We start from the raw sequence: 26,036 nt of genomic DNA, 5'->3' as shown, positions 1-26,036 counted from the left end.
TCTAGAGCTTCACATTGTAACCTATTCATTATTAAAAGTCATAAACATTATAGGCTTTATTAATATAAGTAAAATACCAAGACCCAGAGAGTAATTCTACTGTACTCTGAATTGCCCAGACAATGATGGGCACATTTTAAGACACTGACATGGGAGAAGATATCCAGAAGATCCAGAAGGCAACTAGAACTAGATGTTTGGAAATAACGTCTACCCAAGATTTGTGTGTGTGTGGTACTGGGAATTGAACGCAGGGGGCTCTGCCACTGAGCCACTCCTCAGCACTTTTTATTTATAGGCAGGGTCTTGCTAAGTTTTCTGGGCAGGTCTCAAATTTGAGAGCCTCCTACCTCAGCCAAATTCACTGGGATTACAGATATGCACCACAACTCCCAGCTCATCTAGCACATTAAAAAAAAAAAAAAAAAAAAAAAAGCAAGTACTATGAGTTATGCACTATTCCAAAAGTAAATCTCTGCCCTTAGGGAGTTTATAGTTCAATGGCTGCAGGCAAGGACACACAAATATTGTATGCCATATGGATACACAACACCTGTACACAATGTATAATGGAAAAAAAATAAAGCAGGGGAAATAACCATTTTAGAGGGAATTCAGAGACTTCTTTAAAGTAGGTTTGAGCAGAGAATGAGGGAAATGGAAGTTTCCAGATGGAGGAAATAAGTGCAAAGGCCTTGGAATGGGTGCAACCTTAGTATTGGAATAAGAGCACAGATGAGTGGCAGAAATGTGTACTAGGGACTGCACATCACAGACTTCAGCTTTTACTCCTATATGGGATGTCTTTAGAGTTTTTTGTCAGATGAGTGCAGATGCAGGGGAATGAATTAGCTATTACAAGTAAGAATGGAAATTTTGTGTATTTAATGGTGGCTTTTGACCACAAGTATAGTAGAAGAGCTGAGAGACAGCTGAATTCTAAGTTTGCAAGGTAAATCTGTCTGGATTTGATGCAGATTGGAACTGGGTGGGAAGAGGAGTCAAGAAACAGCTAAGCAACTGGATGGATTTTACTGAAATGGTTAGAGAAAATTAAACTGGAAGAGGAAGAAAGATATGCTTTAGAGATCTAGATACTTTAAGTGGGAGCAGATAGTTGGAAGAGACAGGGCTGAAGACTGTAAGGAAGACAATTCTAGAAATAAAAGCCATTTCAAAACAGATGATCACAGTTCTAGAAATAAACGTCATTTCAAAACAGATGGTCATAGGCTTCTCGTCACCATCACAAGTAGCCAATACTAAGAATCATGTTTATCTGTTACAACACAAAATATCCTTAATACAACATAATGTAAAACCCCTATTATCAAATATCTTACTTTCCGTTATTTCTAAACATCACATGCCTGTAATCCCAGTGGCTCAGGAGGCTGAGACAGGAGGATCTAGAGTTAAAAGCTAGCCTAGGCAAAAGCAGGGCACTAGTAGGCAACTCTGTGAGACCCCATCTCTAATAAAATACAAAGAATAGGGCTGGGGATGTAGCTCAGTGGTCGAGTGCCCCTGAATTCGATCCCAGGTACTAAAAGGAAAAAAAAAAAGTCTTCAATTTAAATTAAATCTGAAAGTCTACTCCCCAACTTGTCATTAGAATAAAATTGTCTTATTCCAATGCTGAGGACAGACCAGGTACTGAAAACATTAATGAATAAATAGATGTTTATACTTACAAGGTTTTTGGGTAATGCCAAACTGGCTCCTAAAAATAAAGTGCAAATTCACATTCCATTCACCAAGAAAATGACAGGACTCATTTCCCCACAACTTTGCCAATATCAAGATTTGTTTTTAATTTAAGGATGGATGATAACCAGCATCTTTTTGTTTTAAGTACTAACTAAAGGGGTTAGGTTTTTCATACTATATTGGCATTTCTTCTTCCTTTGTGAATCCCATTAGATTTTTTTGTTTTGTTTTTTAAATGCTAGCGATTGAACCCAGGACTCTTACCACTGAACTACACCCCACCTCCTTTTTTTTTTTTTTTTTTGCTTATTTTTCAGTTAGTTGGCCTTACCAGATGAAACAAGTTCTTCATATATTAAAGCATTAAAATGCTATTATACATTGTAAATATTTTCCTTTACCTTCTGCCATATAAATTTTTTTTATACATTGCTGATTTCCTACACTAAATCACCTTGTTATCACAATTTCATTCACTCAATATGCCCAAATACCAAATTAAAAAAAAAATTCCCAAAACATCCTATTTTTAAGAACATGACATTCATGAAGGACTAATAAGCACATGTAGTTATATGCTATTATAGTTTGCTGTGTCTTTCTGAAGAGGGTATCTTCTCTAATTCAGACTGGCTCTAAGAGTTCAACTTTGAATTTAGGCATAGAAGAATTGATTGTTAACCGTTGAAGGAGTAAATATGTATGTGAACTGCATGAGCAGAGGTAGGAAACCAAAACCACAGGGAACAGTGAACAATCCAGTTTGGGTTGAAAACTGTTGTAAGGAAATAATATTTGTAGGACTAAACCACTAAACTGTTTTCTAAACACCTTCCCTGTCATTATGTGACCTATAGCTGGCTTCCCTGTGGTGTTAAAAGCTTACCCAACCTGTTATAATTCCAGGAAAATAAAGCAGAAGCTGCATGAAAGGCAATTTTCATTTTCACCACTCCTTCAACACTTAATGCTTTCCTACTTTGGGTTACACAATCTAAATAAGTAAATGGGTTGACTAATGTTCTATAATCTGAGGCATATCCTACAGTTTTTAGTTTTCTCATTTGATTAGAGGACATAGGCATTCTAGTCTTTTTAGGTCAAGACCTCAAGAAATCAGATTTTAGTAAGTATCCAGTCTTATTTTGATTACAGATAAAATATTCTTAACTTACCTTGTGCCCTAAACATGGAGAACTTGTTATGAAGTTTGTGGCACATATACCTCTAAGATTCTAATATCATATTATTTAATATGCTGTGGGTCATACTTGCACAATAAGCTAAAGATGACAAACTGACACTTTTCTTCTCAACACACAGAAAATTTAAAATATGACCCTAAGGGTTCAGTTCTTTTCCCCTAAGTTCAATCACACTTAAGACAGTTTGAACTGTAAACTCTTGTGAATAAACTATGTTTTAGGTTCTAACTTAAATTTTAGTTATTTAAGTTCCAATAACGTAGAGACTCCAGGCTTACAAGTTAAGTATTGCAAAGTTAGTGAAGAATGACTATTTGGGTAAAGATAAAAAAAAAAAAAAATGTAAATATAATTTGAAAATGTGTAAAGCCTTGTATGTTCTTCAAAGTTATTAGGGAAGAAAATAAAGTATACATTTAGTTAATCTTAGTTTAATAGACTACTGTTATTTGGATTAAAAAAATAATTACACTGATGTTAAAAATTTCAAACTCAAAATATTTTTCATTGTTGAGGCAGTTTCTATTTGAAACATCAACAGCAAAAATAACGCATAAATTCTATTTACACATGTAATCTAGTCCTTCCTTGAGTGAGCTATAAGTAGACAAAACTACAGAACATATCTTTTTTATATCTAACCCAATTGACTTGAAAATTTATTTCCATCTTTCAACATATATACACATTTCTTATAATTTTGTACAACTTAACCTGTCAATAATTTTCCACTGCTATTAGCCATATTCATTTATTATAAAGGGTCATTGGTATAAGGGAAATCAAGAATTCACATTCTTAGGCAGAAAATGAGAACTGAACAGCAATTTCTTCACTGTAAAGTGAATTGTTATTTAGCATATCCTCATGCTAATATGTGGTGTTAAAAGCTTACCCAACCTGTTATAATTCCAGGAAAATAAAGTACCATAAAGTACACTCTGGGATTTAAAGGATGTAAGTGTAGCTCAAGTACTTTCATAAAAATCACATTCTTCCTACCATATTATCTTTGAAAACAAACACTTGAAATTATAGTACATGTCACAAAACCTGTTTGAACATTCTATTCCCTTTATGGAATGGCTTTAAATATTATGCATGATAAATAAAGTACAGAAGAAAAAAAAGTTAAATCTCACTTTAAGCAATGAACAGTCTAACCACATCAGTAAAAATGGTACTCTTTTAGTCATGGCATGACATACACATAAAATTTGAGGCTATTTTACAATTATTCTTTGAATACTTTCAATCTGAATATGAAGTACACAATGATTTTAGGTTTACTCAGCAAGTTCTTTGAACATTGTTTAAATAAATGATAAAGCAGCACAACACTGGGACTCAATCTTGATAGTACCAAAAAAAAAAAAAAAAATCCTGTAAAACTCATTTGTCTAGAATTTGTAAAATTGTTTCTGTTTCCTAGCATAATTAAATTGTGATTATTTTCTCAAATTCTTCCAGTTTGTCAACATACTTGCTTTCTTGGCTAGATATTGGCCAGAAATTAACAAGAAAAGTCTTATTTCCTTTCACCTGGCAAAGATGTAGAACCAGATTAACCAAACCCTTTTTATCAGCTGGACTGCCCTCTAATGGACTATGTAAGGTATTTAGCTAAGAGGTCAATGCGACTTGGTTTGTCAAGGTAATTCAACAGAAAAAATTTAAACCTCTTATACCCCTGACGTTTCCTGAATGAGTTAAAAAGAAATAGAAAAACCTATTAGTAAATTAATTTTTACCATGAAAGAAATCAGCAGAGTGCCAGTTCTATAAGTAAACAATTTCAATCATTTTGAAAACTGGTAATGAAAGTTCATGTAGTTTCAATCTTTTCAATCTTGGAGGCAGATCTGAAACAATGGTAGTAATAGGCAGGAGTAACAGGCATACTGTGATGTCAATCTTTTATGAAGACTTGTGTATTAACACAAATCATATTTTTGTTAGTCTATTCACTCTACAGATGTTTTCTTATGTATAAATATGAGTTTCAGTAGACACATGCTGAGTAGTTGATATCTGTTAAGTCTCGTCACAGCATAAGAACTTTATGGAGCCATTTCCTCTGTGAAAACATCATCTTGAGTATCAAGCTGTTTTTCTCTGTGGCTCATCCCCAGGCCTGAGATTTGCAGTAATGTAGGACCAGTTTACCATCACTGCCAAAACACTACAAAAAGAAAAACGGCAATAAATTAAACTCCATTTTTGTTACTCTTAAATAAAACTAAGAAAAAGTCATATGTATCACAAATATCCATATATGTTCATGTTAGTTACCTATGTCATAAGGTAACTTTCTTTTAAAAAAATGCCTGTTTTTTACCAGACATGTAACCAATAATCATAAATGTTTCACAAAAATCCATCAGTTAAGCAAATTGGGTATGAATGGGCTTATATATTTTAATCTTGCTCTGATGATCAAGTATGTATTTTTAGATGTTCTCTACTAGTGCTTGTAAGTACACTCTAATAATTATCGCCATAGAACTGCAAGAATGTTGAGTAAAGTGGTTCTTATGTAGTTTTTTCAATTTCTTGGAGGCAGATTTGGATTACAGATCACATGAACAATGTAGAGAGACTGAATATAACTTCTAAAAATATGAAAAGATTATTTTGACATACAATTAATTTCTTGATCCTTCAATCACTGTATAAGTTATTAAAGTCCTACTACATTCAAGGTTTTAGAGATGAAACAAGAGAGTGAGAATGTCATCTCTTCTTTTTTTCCCACACAGACAATTAAGAATGGCATGCCAATTCTTTTGTTTTTGGTACTGAGGATTGAAGCGAGGGGTGCTTTACCATTGAACTACATCCTCAGTATATCAGTATTTTTTAAATTTTGAGGTAGGTTCTTGCTAAGTTGCTGTGCCTGGCCTTGAACTTATGATCCTCCTGCCTCAGCCTGCCAAGTCACTGGGATTACAGGAAGGTGTCAATGTGCTTGGCATGCCAATTCTTAAAGATATGAATGATTCATGCTATACACTATTATATGCATATTACACACATGTGCATACTCCATTAAGATTAAAAAAAAAAAAGTAACTTTTTACCTCATAGAGGGTTCCGACTTCCTGGTCTGGGGAAGGAGCAAAGGACTGATTCACATAAATAAACTATAAGAAAGAAAAGAAGAAAATACAGATTCATTTTTAATAGTACACTGATTAACCTGTATTTTTTTTTTTTTTGGTTCAAATCAAGCTATTTTAAGCTGTCTTCAGATTGAATAAAGCTCCCCTAAATAATTAATTCATCCATTTAAAGAGAACTTTATGAAAATTATCTTTCTTCCAGAAGAATAATAGAATTTTTGCTCCTATAAAGGAGTTTCCAGCTTTTAGTAATTAAAAACTTGTAAATCATTTTTATAAATAGTTTGTTCAGGCTTTCCAAGAAATCAGTATTACAAAAAATTCTACACTTGCACCTAACCATAAAGACAAAATTTCTTCTAAAAAATTCACACACAGCCCCAAATCAATAAATCTAATATTCAAGATAGTCTGTGCATGCATTTTTCTTGGTTAAATGTATGACATTCATGGTTAAGGCTTTTTCTTTTTTTTTAATGTTTATTACCTTTAAAAAAAAACTTTCAAAGGTACAAAACTACTTCAGGCCGGTTGCTACCATAAAGTCATTTCCAGGCAAAAGAAGGGGGCTAGGCAATATAATTAAAACCCAAGGCCCTTACAATCCTGTTCTTTAAAGGATTTGTTATTCAATGTTTCAGTGTTTTTTTAACAGTATCAGATCAGATGTTATTTTGATCACTAACTATAACATGAATAAATTTTGGTAACATTTTCTCCTTAGGTATGTCATTAAATGTGGTGATTAAAGTTTACAGTCTCTAGAGAGACCTGCCCTTGAATCCTGGGCCTAAATTCAAATAGAGCCAGGACATTTTTTGACCTGCTTCCTTATTTGTAAGCATGGAAAAATAATAATATCTATTCTTCTTGGGGTGGCTAGGAAAGAAAATGAGGGACTATACATTTAGTAACACTGACAGTTATATGTCCTCAACAAATGTTATTATAGTTAAATTATTTACAAATGGTTCATGCTTACATATCAATTCATGGTTAAGGATGAGTAAGTTTCTAACACATAAATTTAAGAAACATAACAGAAAGCAGTGTACATTTTACAGCATATATTTAAAAAAAATTTTTTTAGTTATTGATGGACATTTATTTTATTCATTTACTTATATGCGGTGCTGAGAATCGAACCCAGTGCCTCACACATGCGAGGCAAGCGCTTTACCACTCATCCATAACCCCAGCACCAGCAGTGTGCATTTTAATGTGAATTTGCAGTTAGTTCTTGGCATTTTAACTGCACAGGCCTTACTGTTTTGGTTCTTCTTCCTTCTAGTTGGCCTTCATAGCTGAAATAATGTTCCTTTTGTTAAATCTTTTCCTGAGTTTCGTCACTTCATTTCTCAATTTTACTAATGCTGATGTTGTTCTTTCTTGTCTTGTATCATTTTCTTAATCCCTTTTAGCTCATTTTGAAATACAGCTGTGGTTTTTGTCATGGAGGTACATTTTTTCTGGAATGGTTTCATTGTTTTCATGGATGTTATTCTGTTTTTTAATATTTCTTATAATATTTTATGTCATTTGACCTTGATATGTTCCTGCTGTTGGCTTTTATACGCATTCTGTTTTCCTCAAATTTAGAATCAGGTGGGTTAGAGCAGTTTTTCTAACTTCGCAGAGCTCCTTCTGTTGTTTTCTGTATAGTGTTAAAAAATATAGAGACCTGCTTCCTGAGCTTTCCACACTTTGTTCCTCTAATTCTGATCTGATCTCTACCCTTCCTTTCTCATGTCCCTGATTTTGCTCAATTTTTATTTCATTTCCATAGTTTCTTCTCAGAAAGGAGTCCTGCCCTTAGAGACTAGACTTCTCAAGTTTCTTCAGTTCTCCTTAGCGTAGAAATATTGTACTCACCCCCTAAAGGACAGAACCCCTCTATTTCAGCTACTACTGGTTGAAGGTGGGGACAGTTCTGGGGACCGAACTGCTAAATATGCATCGTACCATTGAGCTATACTCTCGGCCACTAAACTAGGATTCTTAAATCTGTCTACTTTGTTTTCCAGTAAGAACCTAAAAAAATTTGAGGTTCTTTTCTCAGTGTTGTCAGATGCCAACTCTGTTGTTTGCTGCTTCCTTTAATGCAGATGTTTGATACCATGCAGGTCCTTGCACTATCCATCAGCATGTTTGGGATTTGTTGGAATGCTTTGTCATTAAATTCTATCATAAATATTAATATGCATTTTTGGTTTTGATAGTTAAGACAGGGTTTTTGTGGAAATTCAGAGATTCAACTATGCCTTCTGATACCACTGCTATCTTCCCAGAATTCTTAGCATTACTCTTCTTTTTGCTACAATGATATTGGTTATATCTAGATAAAAGTCAGAAATCAGAAGTCCTAGTTTAATACAGCAATAAAACGAGTCTTATGTTTCCTCTTGCTTAAACAGGAAAGAATAATCAGATTCACCTTAAAGCCTTTACTCTGAACCACGCAAAATTGTTGTTTTTATAGGTTAATATGGGTGACCAATGGCAATTTTACATGGCTTAATTTAATACATGTTACTATCAATCAAGTCTTTTCAGATTACTGGATGTAGACAGTAAAAAATTTCAAAATTCTAACATTAACACCAAACAGAATGGTTTCTATATATATATTTCTAAAACACTAATGCCCTAAGTTAACTTAGCTTTCTTAACCTTACCAACTCTTATAGTAGCATCTTTAGTTTACCTCATTTTTCCTAGTATATATATCCTCACACTCCTGACTTTTCCATTTAGACTTAAGACTCTAGGCAAGGTCCTCTACTTCTGAGTGTTTAGCTACATACACATGTGGATGACCAAAATTGTGTTGCTGAGTTCTCTCTTTAACTAAATTCTATGACCATTCAACAAAATAGATGCTCTTCCAATTTTGAATGATCACGATGGCAGATGTTCACCTGCAAAAGTCAATTATTCCCCAAACTTTGCCCAAACAATTTTCTTTGGAGGGAGTCTAAAGAGGAATCTTTCCTGAATGTCCTTTCTTTGAGAGCTGGTTACAGCCAGAATCTTGGATCAGAGTTTTAGTATATTGCTACTTGTTGACAAAAAGAATGTCCAACATCTCACTTTAATACATATACATTTCATTTCACCTGTTCTTTCTTCTTCATTTACAGCAAATAAATCTCAACCCTATTCATACAAATTCTTGATTTCTATTTTAAAAATATTTAATGATTCTTAAACTACCTATCCATTTACATCAGTATTGTCCAAGATTGGGATCTACTGGCAGATAAAGGCGTCTAAATCAAAGTATTAATATAACACCTAACAAAATCCCAAACAGAGTCATGTGCCTCATAACATTTAGTCAATGAGGGACTGCATTTATGATGATTGTCCTATAAAATTATATCCTTAAGTGATGTAAGTCATTTTGGTTGGTGTAAGTATACTCTTTATATTCATACATCAGAATTGCCTAATGATGCTCTTCTTAGAGCATGTCCCCATCATTAAGTGATGCATAAGTATACATGTCGATATTTAAATTCCTGTAGTCAAATACCAAAGTAAAAACCAATGGCATTAAAAATATTAACCCTTCCTAGAAGTGAGTAAGGTATACTACAACATGAATTTAAATGTAAATTTCTTAGTTCTTTCATAGCACATGTCAGACATATTGCTTACCTTTAGAAAAATGGGACAAAAGCAACACTGGAATCAAAACAATGTTCTTTTCAGATTAAAAAATTGGTTTACAATGTAAAGCAAATCTCAAATTCATCTTATTTCAGAGTTCCCAAAGAATCCTTCAATAAAGTATATAAATTCCAACAAAAAAGACAGAAAAGGGATAACAAAGTAAAATGTAGCTCCATGTGTACTTCTATATACTTATTCACTGATGCCTAGGAACTATGGTACACTTCTAAGGGAAAATAATCACTATTAGTCTCATACCAACTGTTCTGAGGCCACAAGTTTAAGGAACTTCTTGATGAAGTCAATGAGTCCTTGGATGGTTCGGGTTCGCTCTACAGCCCACTTCTTTGTTTTCATTATAGGGGTGTCTCCCACAGCCTTCAGTAGGATGTCAACTGTGAAAGAAAAAAAAAAAACAACTATACTGAAATACTTAATGAGAGCATAATATAAAAGCCTTTAGAAAACTTAAAATATTACTTTCTTTTTCATGATTTTTCTTCTTCGATTCCCCCCATGGACTAATCTTTAAAATGCATTGACCTAACAAACAATTCCAAAAAGAAACAGAAATGGCCCATAAAGATGTGTAACAGCAGCAAAGTTTAATCTCACATTTTGTTTTTTACTTACCAAACTACAAAGATTAGAGTATTTGTGTGGCTACTACTGTTGAGAATAAAAAATGATATCCCCTTTCTGGAAAGCAACTTGGTAATACATATCCAATACTTGAAGACATACTTTTGACTCAGTAATACTTCTAAGAATATAATTGAAGAAAATATGTGATGTGCAAAGACTCATTTAGAAGAATTTCCCCTTCACTAAAGCATCTTAAAGGAAAAATACTGGTAAAACCAAGTATCCAACATGGATATTTAAAAGATACCGATTAAATAAAAGATGGTATACTCTCTTAGCTCTGTCACTTGCTGGGTATATACACATGGAAAACTTTTTAATCTCCCCATGCTAGTTTCTCCATTTGTAAGAGGGAGATAATAAATAGCACCTACCTCATAGGGTTGTAATGAGGATTAAATGAATTAACATGTTTATAACAGTATCCAGCACATAAGTCATTCTTATTGAACTTTAAGATTAAATATTAAAGAGACAGTATAAAAGCATATTTAACAACACAGTGATGCTAGCAAAATAAACCTAATGTAAACGGCACATATATTGTCTCAATTTCATTAAAAGCATCTTGAACACATATTCACATGATTACAGAAAATGGATAATAAAGTAAAATGTAGCTCCATATGTACTTCTATATACTTATTCATTGATGCCTAGGAACTATTACATACTTCTAAGGGAAAATAATCACTATTAGTTTCATACCAACTGTTCCAAGGCCACAAGTTTAAGGAATTTAAACAAAATGTTACTTTTCAGTAGTGACACAGGCAATTATTACTTGACATTACTTAGGCTTTTTGTAACTGCTGAGTTTTCTACAATAAACTCTTTAATAAAGAAAAACCATGTTATTAAAAATAAAATACAATTTGGAACCAAAAGTAAGGTTCGGAGAAATCCTTTCAATGATCCAAAATACAGCAATGCAAACCTGAAGACTATGATTCTGTCTTTTGAAGTTATGTCCCTTAAAAAAATCAAAAACACCTATAATCAAAGTAAGCAATACTGAAAGCAAAATAGCATACTGCTGCCCCCTACAGTTAATTTTGTTATATTACCCCCTAGGCCATTCTTGGAATTAAAAGCTTGGGGCCCATCTTTATCAGAGATCAATTTATTCTAGTTTACCCCTGGAATGAAGGCACTTAAAATATGTGATGCACATAGTTTATCTGCCTCTTCATCTGGAAGAATTTAGATGGGATTTTGGCTAGCTTGGCTTCCACACTTCCCTCCCTCTTTCCTCAGTCCCGAGGCACTGTAATTAGGGACCCAGTCATACTAAGAGCCTGAGGGCAACAAAAGAAGAAGAAATTTTCACTGCATAACCCTGCAATTCTTAAGGGGATCTGCCAATAGTTCCAAACTCTAGTTACCCATTAAAATCAACTGGGGGAACATTTAAAATACAGGTATACACATCAATTAAGTGAGAATCTTTTGACAGTAGAGACTTTAGCACAGTTTTGTTCAAAAGGTTCCCCAGGTGAGCCTAAGGTACACTAAGGGCCTACAACCTTGATAGGTTTCAACAATCCTCTAAAGTTGCAGAGATTGAAGTATTCAAGTTTCTTTCATCAGATCTTCCTCAAAAAGGATCACAATCAGGATAGGAATTCAATAGGATGGTTCAGTTTGTTAAAAAAAAAGAAAGAAAGAAAATTATGCATACCAAAGAAAACACACCTTCTGGGTGCTAGGTCACTGTTTTCCATCTCTGTAACGAAGCTATCCTGAGTGTCAAGCAGTAAATTTTTGGTTTTGGTAAATGAACCAAGGAGTGTTTTTATTTTTTATTCTGAGACAGGGTCTTGCTGCTAATTGGAAGGTGGCCTTGAACTTGCCATCCTCCTGAGTTGCTGGGATTACAGGCATGCATTCACCACCATGCCTGGCTTATTTAAGTAGTAAGTTTTGACTAAACCTTTAAAAAAATCCTTTCAATGTAGGCAAAATGGAAAAAAAAATCCACAACAATCTGTAAAACATATAGGACTCTTTTGAAGAAAGACTCTGGTGATTAATCTGTACAAGTAATCACAGTGCATCAGGTGGAATGACAACAGATTTTTTCCCAGAGGTAAAAGCAGTCTGATTTTTCTTTCTTTTTGTGGTGCTGGAGATTAAACTAGGGCTTACACTATCAAACAAGCATTTATCTTACAACCGAGCTCATTTTATCCCCAGCCACCAAATGAATCTGATTTAAAAGGGAAGCAGTGCTGGGAGAGGCAGAGGCAATTTTTCTCCACAGCATCAGAAAAAAGTTCAATGAAAGGCCAGTGAGATCATGGATCAGAAAACTTATCTACTGTTCAAGACTCTGGAGAGAAAACTTGTCTAAGGAAATTCAGTCTCTTTGCAGATGTTTTGCTCACAAGCAACTCTTAACTCTCCAGAGTGCTCAAAACAAATAACATTAGAAATTAATTTCCAACAACGAAAAAATTCTCAAGCAGTAAACCGTGAGGACTGATAGGTTCAAGCAATGAAATGATTCACAATGATTCCAAAATTAAAAAAAAAAAAAAGGTAATATCTGTATTTTCAAATTTCCCTTAGCAATGTCCATACTGAGTAAAACCTCAAGTTTTTTTCCGATTCAAGGAGTCAATTCACACTCTGTTGTAGGGGAGACAAAAGCAGCGATCTAATTCCAGGCCTTGCCACTGACCATCCCTAATTTGGTTGATTTCGTTCGCCAGTACTTCTCCATATTCTGACCAATCTGACCATCCTTATTACTTTAAATCATTATTCAAATAATTAGCTCCTATGTTAAGCACCGGAAGCTACTTAACTTTTACTCGGATCTCACCTTCAAGACTTGTAATCTAGCCAACTCACAGGTAGATTAGAATACACTGTAAAAAGCACGGAGGCAGCTAAGTACCTGGAACCACATGGATAACCAAGGCACCTAACGTAGCCCAGCAAGCACAATGTTGAGTCCAGAGACGGCTTCCTCGTGAAGCACTCGACAAGGTTTGAAAAATGAAAGCACGCTTCCTCTCTTCGGACTCCAGAAAATGTACCTCTGGTTTGGGCCTTCCTCTAAATTTCGATTCATTATTGGCCACCACCCTTAGAGACCGCAGCTACACCTCCCACCTCACTGCCCAGACTGCTCTCAAAATTACTTTTTTTCTTGGTGTCGCCTGAAGGCTCCTCTGTCCCCGGCGAGACTGCCGCAGAAGAAGGGGGCTCTGGAGTGGCTGTTTCTGGGGAGACATCCGTAAGTCCTTCACCGCCAGCAGCAGCAGTTGAAGGGAGTTGCAACACCGACTCGGGCTCCTCCGCCATATTGCACGGTGGAAAGCGAGAGCGGAAGTGGCAGCTGAGAGCGTGCAGTGGGCGGGCTCAGCGCTGAGGAGAATCGCAAAGGAGGCGCCAAAGGGGGATCTAACCCAACGGTGAACGTTGGAGCTTCCGGCTAGCTCTCCATATGGAAACTGTCTAGGACCCCTGGCTGTTACTATGGCATCTGGTGTTTTCTTACTGCGATAAACTTAAGGACGGGTTCCATGGGCAACATTCCCATGCGCCGCCAAGTGAAAAGCACCCCTCCGGTAAGTCGGCTCTGGCCGGAAAATGTTTCCGCTTCCCTCCACGTCTGCCCCGCCCTGGCCCCGCCCCTCAATCCCCGCCCAGCGGCTCGGGAGCGCGCGCGAGCGCGTGCGGGAGGGGGCGGGTGGGGAAGGATCGCTGGCAAGATCCCGAGGCGAGGCTCGCGTGCCCGCCCCCGCCCTGGCCCCCAGCGCCCACCCAGTCGGCCCGGCCCAGCCATGATCAAGGCGATCCTCATCTTCAACAACCACGGAAAGCCGCGGCTCTCCAAGTTCTACCAGCCCTACGTAAGTATCCAGCCGCCGCCGATCAGGGCGAGGAGGAGTCGTTGACGACTGGCAGCGCCCAGCGCGGCTTCCTCGGAGCGATTCCGTCCGGCGCGCTGCGGCCCTTCTAGCGCCCAGGCAGCCTCGAGCTCCCGGCTGTCAGCTTCCAGTGGGTGTGAGCCAGGTGCCCACCTCCTCGCCGGGCTCCCAGCCTCCGACGTGGCTCTGCGAAGCGGCTCCTCCGCCCGTCTGTGGGCAGGGTGGTTTCCCGGCAGCTCGGGCCCGGCCCTCAGGGGTCGGGCATCCGCAGCCCACCTGCGCCCGCTCCCAGCCCCGCGCCCTAAGTCCCGGGAGCCCACCCCGCGCGGTTGCCTTCGTGCTGTGGGCGGTTCGGGTTGGCCCCGCTCTTCTCACAGCCCCACCTCCCTTACTTCCAACCCTTCCAGGTGGATTTCTTTATGTTCGCCAGTGGACAGATGGGCTACTGTTTTTCCGCTGTAATCCTCTCATAGCGGAGGAACTTTAGCCTCCCGCGTTTCGGTGACGGCACGCTCTGTTCAGTCTCCCATGGATGTTTCCATGAGATCGACTGCCCAGTGTGACTTTCAAGGTGTCTCCTTACAAAAGAGGAAGATGAGTGAGGAGCTGATAGTTTTATCATGCTTTTTCACCTGATTGTGAATTACTTATTCTTGAAATAGCTGTTGACATTTTTCATGGCTGAAGTACGGTGATTCTATACCCAGAAGTTATGATTTCGGCTTCCGGTTGGGCATTTTTCAAGGGAATTTAGTTTCTCTTCTACTTACAAAGAATAGTAATATTTGTAAAACCTCTCTTTTAAAACTGCAAACGCTGTTAATATTCCTAAGTGCTCGAGGCTTTTAGGTAGTAATTTATAAATGATTGTGAAAGGGTTATATACATATGTGCCTACCTTAGGGCAAAATTCACCTCTAGGTTAAATACATACAATTAGGCTCTGGATGGTAGGATTAATGTGAGATGTAACATTGTGTTGTATTGGGGCATTTTGCTTGTAGCCAGAAATGAACTTTCAATTCAGTATTGAAACTGTGCCAAGACTAATACTTTTATGCAGTTAGGTCCCAGATGGAACTCATTCTTGCCATTAAAAATTAAATGTGAAAATGTCAGTTTGTCTAAAATGATAATATAGTCTGTGGAGGTGTTGGCTGAAGAGAAATCTTGAGCTTATTTATTTCCTTAAGTTGTTTTGCCTTTGCTGGTGATAGAGAATATTTTGCATTAATCCTGGGTAGTTTTAGTTTAGTGTAACTTAAATATGAATGCTCCGTTTAAAAATTCTACATTATTCTTTAATCCGGAATATAATTCTAATTGATCCTTCTGAATAAAAAAAAAAAATACCATTAACTTTCCGTTGTTACCCATTTCTTTAAAATGTTAATACCCTTTGTCAAAGGAACGTTTCTCTTAATCATTTTACCAGTGCCATTTTCAGTGAAGAAAAAGTATATTCCAATAGTGAAATAGAATTCAAAATTTTATTTTTCCGTATCTCAATTTAATATTCCTCTGCTGATCAGTAATCAGTATACCACCCCTGTAGTGTAGAATTTAACCATCTACTAAAATATGAATTTAATTAGGAAATCTAGAAATACATGTTTCTTGTTCAACAGTGGTAATAAAAATATTGCAGGGTGATACATTTACTCACTAGATAGCACTGAAGCTTAATATGGAAAGAGGCTTCATGGGAAAATGTAGCTAGAAGGTATAAAAGGTCAGTTTATTGGTTGTGAAGAAGTGGGGTGCCAGAAGCTGTTTCTGTGTATTAGTCTTTATAAGTTGGATTTTTGCCAATAATATGCTTTCTCCAGTATAATCTGTTTGAGGGTAGATATCTTTTTCATTCATTTAGTCCATCAGTTTATCAGTAAATATTTATTTCATGACTTATGTGTGCAGACACTGAAGATGAACAAATATATCTATCTTCTGCTCTTGTGGGAAGGGTGTAGACACAGCTAATAGGAAGCAGACTATATAGTGTGCCAGGTAGTAATAAATGCTGTGGAAAAAACAAAACAGGGCAAGGTGATAGGGAGTGTAAGGATGGCAGTTTTAAATAAGGTAGCCAGTTAAGTTCTCTTGAGAAGGTGACATTTGAAAAAATACTTGAAGGACATAAGAAAGCAAGCCTTGCAGATATCAGGGAAGAGCATTCCAGGCAAATGTGTAAGCCCCGAGGAGAGAATGCCTGTTTGAAGAAAACCAAGAAGACTGGTATAACAAGAGCAGACTGTGTCAGGGAAGAATTGTTGGAAATGATGTTTGTTTGCATAGGGTATTGGAGTGCATTCTATTCATACTACCTGGAATGTCCTTCTTTTCCATTGCCACGTGTCCAAATTTGACTCCTTGTTCTAGACCCAGCCTAAGCATCTCATAAGTGTTCCTTGAAGTATTTTATCTTGCTGTAAGACTCCTGGTTCTTAGGATTTAATTTTTTTATCCTTTAAAGGTACAGTATTCTGTTTCACAGCCTATATCCTTGAAGGGAGGTATTAGGGTTTAGGTATATTGGTGTCACCCCAAGCAATCAACAATGAATCTTTTTTTCTGAGCTATATCCCTAGCCCTTTTTATTGTATTTTTTATTTTGAGATAGGGTCTCCGTTGCCCAGGCTGGCCTCAAACTTGCCATCCTCCTGCCTCAGCCTCCTGAGTAGCTGGGATTATAGGCATGTCTCACTGTACCCAGCTTACATTAAGTCTTGAACTTAAAAAACTCTTGATGATTCTTTGCTGAAGACATTCATTTAGAACCTACCTTGGGATATAGTTCAGATTTAGAATTGACTCCTTAAATTTCCTTCCAACTCTCAACTCTCTTAGTCCTTCATTAACCAGAGGTTTTATGAATCCATTCCTTTGTTACAAAAGTAGAATAGCTGTTACTTCAACAGTTTCTGTTTAAGTTGAAAGAAGTCTCAAATAAATAAATAAATAAATCTCCAGTAACATTGACAGTTTCAAGTCTAACTTAAGTAATATCTAGGGATATGACTGGGTCAATAGTTCTGTACACTGATGTGCTGAGGTTTGAGTCCAGCTACATTGGTTTAGCACTGAGCAGTTTTGACTTTTTGTCAACAAGTTAATACTATTACATTGGATTTTCATTCTTCATTTATTTTTCCTCATGACATAACAATTTATATGTTCGTTTCTATCTGTTAGCAGTGCATATTTCCATTTCATGCTGCAATAGATTTTTAGCTTTGATTGTGCATCCAAGCTGTTGTCATGTGTGAAACATGAAGTCACACATCTGTTTCACTGAACTTAAGTTTTGGTTCATTCTAGTAGAGTCGGATATTAAGAATTTGAAGGTGTATCCTTTTTTGTTTTTCCCTTTTGTACACTTGAGCCATTATAGCAGAAGTTCAAATGTTTTTGTCTCTTCTATTTAATGCTTAGCCACAGTAAATTTAACCTTTACTTTTTTAATATTCACCTGGCAATGTCTGTGTGTTATTGAGACATGTTTCATAAACCAGCTATATTTTTACAGAGCTATCAAATAAGAGAAAAAAAAAACCCTGTGGGTTATGATTCCTGTATTATTAGTGTTCTTTGGTGAGTCACTCTAAGTAGAAATGCTTTCTTTTTTTTTTCTTCAAATATTTATTTTTTAGTTGTAGTTGGACACAATACCTTTATTTTATTTATTTGTTTTTATGTGGTGTGGAGGGTTGAACCCAGGGCCTCACACGTGCTAGGCAAGCACTCTGCCACTGAGCCACCACCCCAGCCCCAGAAATGCATTATTTTGAGTTGCCTTATGTGTTTCCACAGATATAAAAGATCAAGATATGTATATGCGTGCATACACACATACCACCCCTATATAAAATGCAAGCAGGAAAATTTCCAAATTTTAAAATGCCTGAGTTGCCTCAGTTTTCTTATCAACTGTGTCTGATTTGTTGTTTGTCGCCAAAAACAAATCCTAGAAGGAACTGTAAGACTGTTCTTTCCTTTTTTAAAAAAATTAATATGAAAAAAATTGAATGTATAATTTTTTTTCTTTTTTAAAGAATCCTTAAGAAAGACATATCTATATTTTTTGATAGTGTTTTTTTAGTGACTATTACAAAAGTGTGATGGATGTGATCGTTAAACTTACTCTCTGATCAAGCTGTAGTTATTAACAGTTCTGAATATTAAGGTGTTAGTATATATTAACATAATATTTCAGTTTTTTATTTAGAAGGAAGTTACAAATGATTTGTTTTCCTTTAATATTTAGTAGAATGCTTTCGACTACATAAATTGGGTTTTATATTGCATCACTCCAATGCCTAAAAAAGAACTGTGTACATTATAGGAAGTGCAGAGCAGTAGACAGATTACAAATTTATTTGCGTCAGCAAATCAGTGACTTCCTTATAGATCCAGTTTCTTTTTTTTTCTTTGTTTTATTCATCATAAAATTACTGTTATCCAAAGGCTGGTTTCTTTCCTTGTCAATTAAATCAGAAAGACACAGTGATCTGTTTCTTTCTGGGAATGTATCTTTTTTCTCTCTAGTCTGGTTAGTCCTACCCAACACCAGTATTACTTCTAACCATGAAGGGTGGAAACACAAATAAAATTGGTACATTTTGGAAAGTTGGAATAGAGGAGTGGATGTGGCATTGATCATCCAGGGGTCCACTATTCCTTTTCTAAAAAACTTTAAAAATTTTATTATTAGTAAGGTATACATGACAAAAATTTGTCACTTTATACTTATGGTGTGCAACATGATGTTTTGAGATATATATATTATATATATAAATGGGTAAATTAAGCTGATTAGTGATTAGTATATATATCACCACTTTTCCTTCTTTATTAGCGTACATTTTTCCTTTCAATAAATAATATTTTTCTTTTTTTTAATTTTAGTTTGCTTCTGAAGTTTTTGATATCAAGGAATGGTTCTTTGTCATATGTAGTCTGGAACATGTGCCACAGTAAATCCTAGTTCAAGGTATTCCTTATATAAAGCAGTCTTTGGAAAATTCAAATTTTGATATGGTCCCAACTTTTGTATGCAATTTGCCTTAAGCCTTGCTTTTTAAGAAGTTAAGATTAAATCTATTGGAAATTATATTGTAAAGGAGAAATTCTTTATCCACATCATTGATTATTAAATTATTTATTGTTTGACATTTTAAATAAAACTTTTTAAGATTATGTAGAAAATATTTGTGTTAAGATCACTGTCATCCTTGATTGCATTATACACAGATAATTATTAACATGTAGCATATTTCCTCCAGTGTTTATTAATTTTTCCTCAGTTTCTCAATGAAGGATATATACCTTTTTTAGAAAACTGAACTCATATATATAACCTAAGTTTATCAGGGCCCCTCCCTTTTATGATTCCAAGGGTAAGTCTTAGCTAACTTTTGTTGGAAAGTCAGCACCCATTCTTGTCCTTAGCACTTGGAGTCTTTGTACTTGTGGATTATGAATTTCTTCACTGCTGCTTATGATCCAAGGCAATTCTGAATTGTAGACTATCTTCAGAGTCCAATCCCCTTCTGCCTCTTGTTACATAAGAATAAGTTACACTTGTTCCTTCCTCATTATTTTTACCCTCTCAGCCTTCTTATCAAATATTTTGAACTGCAGTATAGGTAAATTTTTCTGAAGGATCAAGCATCTCTTAGAAAATATTTCATTATAAGAGGAATAAAGATAATTTTAGCTAACAGGTGTTTTTGTAAGACTCCAAGTGGAGGCACTTCTAGAGTTGGCCTTGGGAAGGAGAAGTGGCCTGTGGGGAAACTACCTGACATGTTCTTACTTGGCATTGTTTTCTCGTTCCCTGCCCATATTCTTCCAAAAAGTATGGCTCTGTTCTAAGCATTAATAATACAATGATAAGTAAGACAGATGTTATTCCTGCTCAATGAGTTCACATTCTAGTGATAGGAGGTAGAAGATTAAAAAAAATTATGTAAGATTATGACCTGTATATGAAGAAAAATGAAATCACTGGAAGAGAATGAAGAGTGATGGGGCAGAGGTATGTTTTAGGTAGGATTATCAGGGAAAGCCTCTTTAAGGACCTGGCATTTGAAAAGAGAATGAGGAGAGAGTCATGAGAACAGCAGAGGAAAGAATGTTTTAGGCAGAAAGAGGCAGAAAGCACCCTGAATGAGGCCAGATGTGATGTGTTCAGGTCTAACAAAAAGGCAACCTGAGTGGCAGGAGATGAAGTCAGAGGAAAAGATAAGGACAAATCATGCCTGTATGCCCCATTGTGCCTGCCACTTCTTCACAACTTTCTGTCTGATGACATCATCCCCACATGCCAACAAGAGGAGCTATTTCTGCTTGAACCCTACTTGTGATCTGCACAATTAAATAGTGCCTCTGCTGAAAAATTAATGGTTTTGTCCTCTGCTCAGTTTATTTTCTCCTGTTATCCTTAGGCTCTGGAGAGAGAGGAGTGTTTGTCTTGTGAATGAAGGTGAAAGTGAATGTTCCCATTCTGTGCATTCTCTATACCAATGAGACCTTGATCAAGCAGATTCCATTCTTGTTGCCTGTGAAGTAACAAAATGCAAGAAGAAAAGAATATATTTTTCTGAAACCTCTTTCAGTCTTAATTTCATGTGAACAGAGTTTGTGTGAAACCTACTAGAGTACCTCCATTATTGTGCTGAGAAGCATTTGTGTCTTTCCTGCCTTACTTGAAGCCTGATGTAATTACAAAAATCACTAGCTGTCACAGTTCATTTTGCTACTCAGGAGGAAAAGGCTTTTTTTCCAATGTTCTTTTTCAGTTGTTCAGTATTTTGATGTCTATGTGCTGAGTGGGGAACTGTACCAGTTTATCCCACTGTATATATCCTTCTATTTTCTGTCATTAATGTATCTTAATGTGGTATAAAATGGCAATGAAATAGTTTTATTGTAGTAGTACATGTATAATACAAAACTTTTTTAACCATTTTTAAGTGTGTAGTTCTCTGTCATTAGGTACATTCACATTGTTTTGCCACTGTCCGCCCTCCATCTCTATAATTTTTCATCTTTCCCAAGAGAAACTATAAATATTAAACACTAGCTCCCTGTGTTAGTCTTTCCATTGCTGTGAAAAAATATCTGAGATAATCAATTTAAAAAGAGGAAAGATTTATTTTAGCTAATGGTTTCAAAGTTCAGAGGCTGGTTGGTTCTGTCGCTTTTTGGCCTGTGGCGAGGCAAACACCATAGCAGAGAGCATGTGGCAGAACAAAACTGACTGTCTCATGGCAGCCAGCAACCAAAGAGAGAGAGGAAGGGTGTACCCCTAGTAACCTCACTTACATTAGGCCGTACTTCCTATAATTTGCTCCATCTCCGGATAGTGCCAGAGGCTGGCAACCAAGCTTTTAGCACATGGTCTGAGGGGGCATTTCATATTCAAACCATCATAGCTTTCCTCATTCTCACCTCCTAGCCCCTGGCAGACTTCCTTCTACTTTCTGTTTCTACAAAATTGACTACCTCATATAAGAGGAATCACAGAAAGTTTGTCATTCTTTGGCTTATTTCACTTACCATAATGTCCTCAAGGTTCACCCAGGTTGTAGTATGCTAAGGTGAAATAACATTCCATTGCATGTTTGTAAATGCCATATTTTGTTTATTCGTTCATTTAGCAATGGATGTTTGGCTTGCTTCCACCTTTGGCTATTGTGAAAAATACTGCTATGAACTTAGTTGTATAAATGTCTGGTCAAGTTCTTGCTTTTGGTTCTTCTGGATGCATACTTACAAGTAGAATTGCTGGATCATATGGTAATTCTTAGAAAGAAATTATTGGTGTATTATAATTATACATAATAATTATACACAATAGCAGGATTTGGTATTACATATTCATATGTTCACACAAGGTAATGATATAATTTGGTTGATTTCATTCAGGTACCTCCCCCTTTGCCTCCTCCTCTGTCTCTGGTAATTTTGTGTTTACTTCTTTTGAGGAATCACCCTATTGTTCTCAACAAAGGCTGCACCATTTTGCGTACCCACCAGCAATGCCCAAGGATTCTGGTTTCTCCAAATCCTTGATAACACTTGCTAGTCTCTGTTTTTTTTTTTTTTTTTTTTTTAATATTTATTTTTTAGTTGTAGTTGGGCACAATACCTTTGTTTTATTTATTTATTTTTATGTGGTGCTAAGGATCGAACCCAGGGCCCCGCATGTGCTTGGCAAGCGTTCTACCACTGAGCCACAACCCCAACCTAGTCTCTGTTTCTTTGTATTAGCCATTCTAATGGGGGTGAAGTGGTATTTCCTTGTGGTTTTGATTTGCAGTTCTCTAATGACTAGTGATGAGGAGTATCTTTTCATGTGCTTATTGGCCCTTTTTGTATCTTTGGAGAAATGTTTATTATCAAATAATTTGTCTATTTTTCAATCTAGTTTTGTTATTATTGATTGAAGGAGTTTATATGTTCTGAGTGTTAGTCTCTGTCAGATATATGATTTGCAAATATTTTCTTCCATTCAGCAGAAGAATTATGAATTTAAATTTAAATCTTGATGAGTTTCACCTTATCTGTGTTTTCCTGTACTTTCTTGTGCTTTGGGTACCCATATCCAGAAAATTATTTTTAATGACAAATAGTAGTTTATTGTATAGTTTACGGTAATTTATTTAAACAATCTTCTGTGTACTTTTATTTTGAATAATATTTTTTAGATTAGGATTAACTAAGAAAATACTTGTAAAACCTGACACCTAAGACTCAGTAATTGTTATCAAAATTAATAATAAGAGTTACTTTTATTATTAGTACTATTTGCTGCTTTCCTTGGTTGGAAAATCTTGTCACCAGGGGACTATAGAAAATCCCAGAGATTTTTCTCAAGTACTTCTTATTTCCTCAGAATGAATTGTCTCTATTATTTTTCTAAACAAAGAGCCCAGTGTTTAAATTATTTGGGCTCTCTTTTGGAATGAACTCTTTCTTTTTAATTTTTTTTAAGTTGTAGATGAACACAATACCTTTATTTTACTTATTTTGTAGTGCTGAAGATTGAACCCAGTGCCTCACATGTACTATGTGAACACTCTACCACTAAGCCACAACCCCAGCCCCTGAGTCACTGGGGTTACAGGCATGTCTAGTTATCTTTTTATTATTGAGCTGGAAGAGTTCTTTATATATTCTGGCTGGGAACAGTGCAAGCCTGTAATCCCAATGGCTCTTGAGGCTGAGGCATGAGAATCCTGAGTTCAGAGTCAGTCTTAACAACTTAGTGAGGCCCTAAGCAATTTAGCAAGATCCTGTCTCAAAATAAAATATAAAACAAAAAAGGCTGAGGATGACGCTCAGTGATTACGATTGATGAGGATAATGACATATTAACTATCTAATTACAGAAAAAGTTTTAATTTTAAATTTGCCTTTTATGACATGCAAAAGGATAGGAAGGGAACACAGGAAAAGAAAGTTGTATTAGTAGATTTCTGAATTAGTAGAATTCTGAAGACACTTTGTTTGTCTTTATTTTTCAGTAGTAATTTAAGAAATATTTAAAGTAATAGGTTATTGCCTTTATGTAATGCAGTATCTTTAAACAGATATAATGTACAAGTTACGACTAACTGAAATGTATCTCTTTTGACTTTTGTTATGAAACTATGGAGTTAGGAAAGTTGATCAGCCTAAAAGCAAGTTCCTGCCTTCTTTATGAAAGCTGTTAAATTAAATTGATTATTAAAGAGAGGGCAATTGTATTGTGTCATTGGAAACCTTAGCATAGAATTTGCTTGCTTCATTAAAATTTTAAGGCATTCTTTCCCCTATTGATTTTCATTTTTTTAAATGTTGTTTTAATTGACAGTAATTGTGTGTATAGGGTACAATTCAGTAATTCAGTGTTTTGATCTATTTATATCTTTTAGAAAGATTAATCAAGCTAGTTAGCATATCACCTCATCAACTTACTTTTTTGTGATTAGAACTTTAAAAATCTGTTCTATCAGAACTTTTGAAACATACATCATTAACTGTGATCATCATGCAGTACAATGGATACTAAAACTTATTCCTCCAGTGTTAACTGAAGATTTTACTCTTTGATCTCTACCTCTTTCTTCATCCTTCACCATTCATACCTTCCTCCAGTCTCTGGTAACCACTCATATTAATTCTCTTTAGTTGAGTATTGCCAGCATTCTGAGAAGATTCCAGATGGCAATCTTGATGTTCATATGAGAAATTATTTTCACTGTTAAAGTAATGAAACAGCAAACTTAACACATTTGTTATTTGTTGACAAACGGTAATATAATGTAAAAGGATAACTTTCCTCAAAAGAAAACTCCCTGTGATTTTTTTTGGGGGGGAGGGGATACCGAGGGGTGCTTAACCAGTAAGCCACACCCCCAACCCTTTTCATTTTTTATTTTGGGACAGGGTCTCTCTAAGTCATTTAGGGCCTCATTAAGTTGCTAAGGTTGCCTTTGAACTTGCAATCCTCCTGCCTCTGCCTCAGTTGCTGGGATCACAGGTGTGTGCCACCATGCCTGGCCTCCCTATAAAATTTTTGAACTGTCCTGAGAATTCTAGAACTTATTTTACAGGTGTAAAGTTTAGAGGTAAATACTTAAAAATAAGTCGTTACTATGTGTTTTCTATGGTGTGGGTCGTGTTCTAAGAGCTTTATATATGAACTCAGTCCTTATAACAACTCCATGAGGTAGACACTGTTATTTTCTCCATGCTCCAGACAAGAAAAACTCAGGCACAGAAAGCATAAGTGATTTGCTTAAAGTCTCACAATTAACACTGGGCACATCCAATAATAAACATATACAGTCTGGTTGCAGATTCTGTACTCTTTTCCCCCACATCTTAGTTTTTAGTTTGTTTTCGCAAGTTATAAGTACACATAAGTTAAAGAATCCAATAGTTCTATTTTATAGGGTTTATTATGAAAAATATCATTCCCTAACTTGCCCCTTCCTACCAATAACTTTTAGTTGATTATTGTAGTATTTCTGTACATGACTCTAAATAACATGCTTATTTTGCTGCTTGACTTTTCACTTGATGTGATCTCTTTGCTTCTGCTATTGAAAATAATTATTTAGCTCTCCTACAACTGATTCCCAGTGCCTTCATAGTTACTTCATCCATTGGGTGAGGTCAGTATTTATTATTTTTGGAAGGGGTTAATTTTTAATTTTTTCTTTTTAGTTAGACATGACAGTAAAATATAATTTGACATAGCATAAATACATGGAGTATAACTTCCCATTCTTGTGGCTGTACATGATATGGAGTTACACTGGTTGAATATTCATATATGAACATAGGAAAGTTATGTCCAGTTCATGCTACTGTCTTTCGCTTTTCTGTCTCCCCTCACTTCCCCAGTATTCAGTGTTTACATTAATTTATTATGGAAAAATGCCTTTAGGTGAGCCATGTTGTAAACTGTGCTTAGATTTTTTTTTATTTCCTGACATTTTATTTTCCTTGAAAATAATTGCTTTTTCCTTTAATCTAGTTTTTTCCATTCAGTTTTCACTAATTTACATCTTTGCCAGTTGTCTAAATTATATGCATCTGTTGTTATTTTCATGTCTCTAAGAAATCTCTCCTGAAATCTTGAACAGGAACCATCTGTCTCAGTTGTATGGCAGTTTCACTGCTGTGGATCTGTTTTCGTTAATTCTGGAAACTCTTCTCCTTTTTCCTCAGGAACATTTTTCAATTTTCTCTGTATTCTTTTTGAATCTCCTTTTATTCATCATTACTCTGAACTATTATATATT

The 26,036-nt window shown here is 35.8% G+C and overlaps 2 protein-coding genes across 7 annotated transcripts in view; one reads left to right on the top strand and one right to left on the bottom strand.

Moving 5' to 3' along the window:
- Positions 1-3,330: 3,330 nt before the first annotated feature.
- Positions 3,331-13,808, bottom strand: Atg12 (autophagy related 12). Of its 2 annotated transcripts, XM_046465817.2 has the most exons (4): positions 13,507-13,808; positions 9,971-10,107; positions 5,996-6,058; positions 3,331-5,097 (listed from the first exon to the last, which is right to left on the bottom strand). In XM_046465817.2, exons 1-4 carry the CDS (start codon positions 13,667-13,669, stop codon positions 5,038-5,040), a joined length of 423 nt encoding a protein of 140 aa, XP_046321773.1. In that variant the 5' UTR covers positions 13,670-13,808; the 3' UTR covers positions 3,331-5,037. The 2 variants fall into 2 exon arrangements, with proteins under 2 accessions (XP_046321773.1, XP_046321774.1); XM_046465818.2 differs by lacking the exons at positions 3,331-5,097; positions 9,971-10,107 and having other exon boundaries at positions 5,997-6,058.
- Positions 13,805-26,036, top strand: part of Ap3s1 (adaptor related protein complex 3 subunit sigma 1) — an 89,321-nt gene continuing 77,089 nt past the window's right edge. The window contains exon 1 of one of the 5 annotated variants that reach the window (XM_046465816.2): positions 13,805-13,935. In XM_046465816.2, the coding sequence (XP_046321772.1) occupies positions 13,891-13,935 (45 nt within the window). In that variant the 5' untranslated portion in view covers positions 13,805-13,890. Of the gene's footprint in view, positions 13,936-14,028; positions 14,221-26,036 lie in introns of those variants that run through there. The other 4 variants (XM_058585981.1, XM_058585980.1, XM_058585979.1 and 1 more) reach the window with 4 other exon arrangements.

Source organism: Marmota monax, unplaced genomic scaffold (assembly GCF_021218885.2).
Source record: "Marmota monax isolate L192 unplaced genomic scaffold, Marmota_monax_Labrador192_F-V1.1 WCK01_AAM20220418_F8-fsc00097, whole genome shotgun sequence".
NCBI lineage: Eukaryota > Metazoa > Chordata > Mammalia > Rodentia > Sciuridae > Marmota > Marmota monax.
This window is presented reverse-complemented; position numbering and strand designations above follow the sequence as displayed.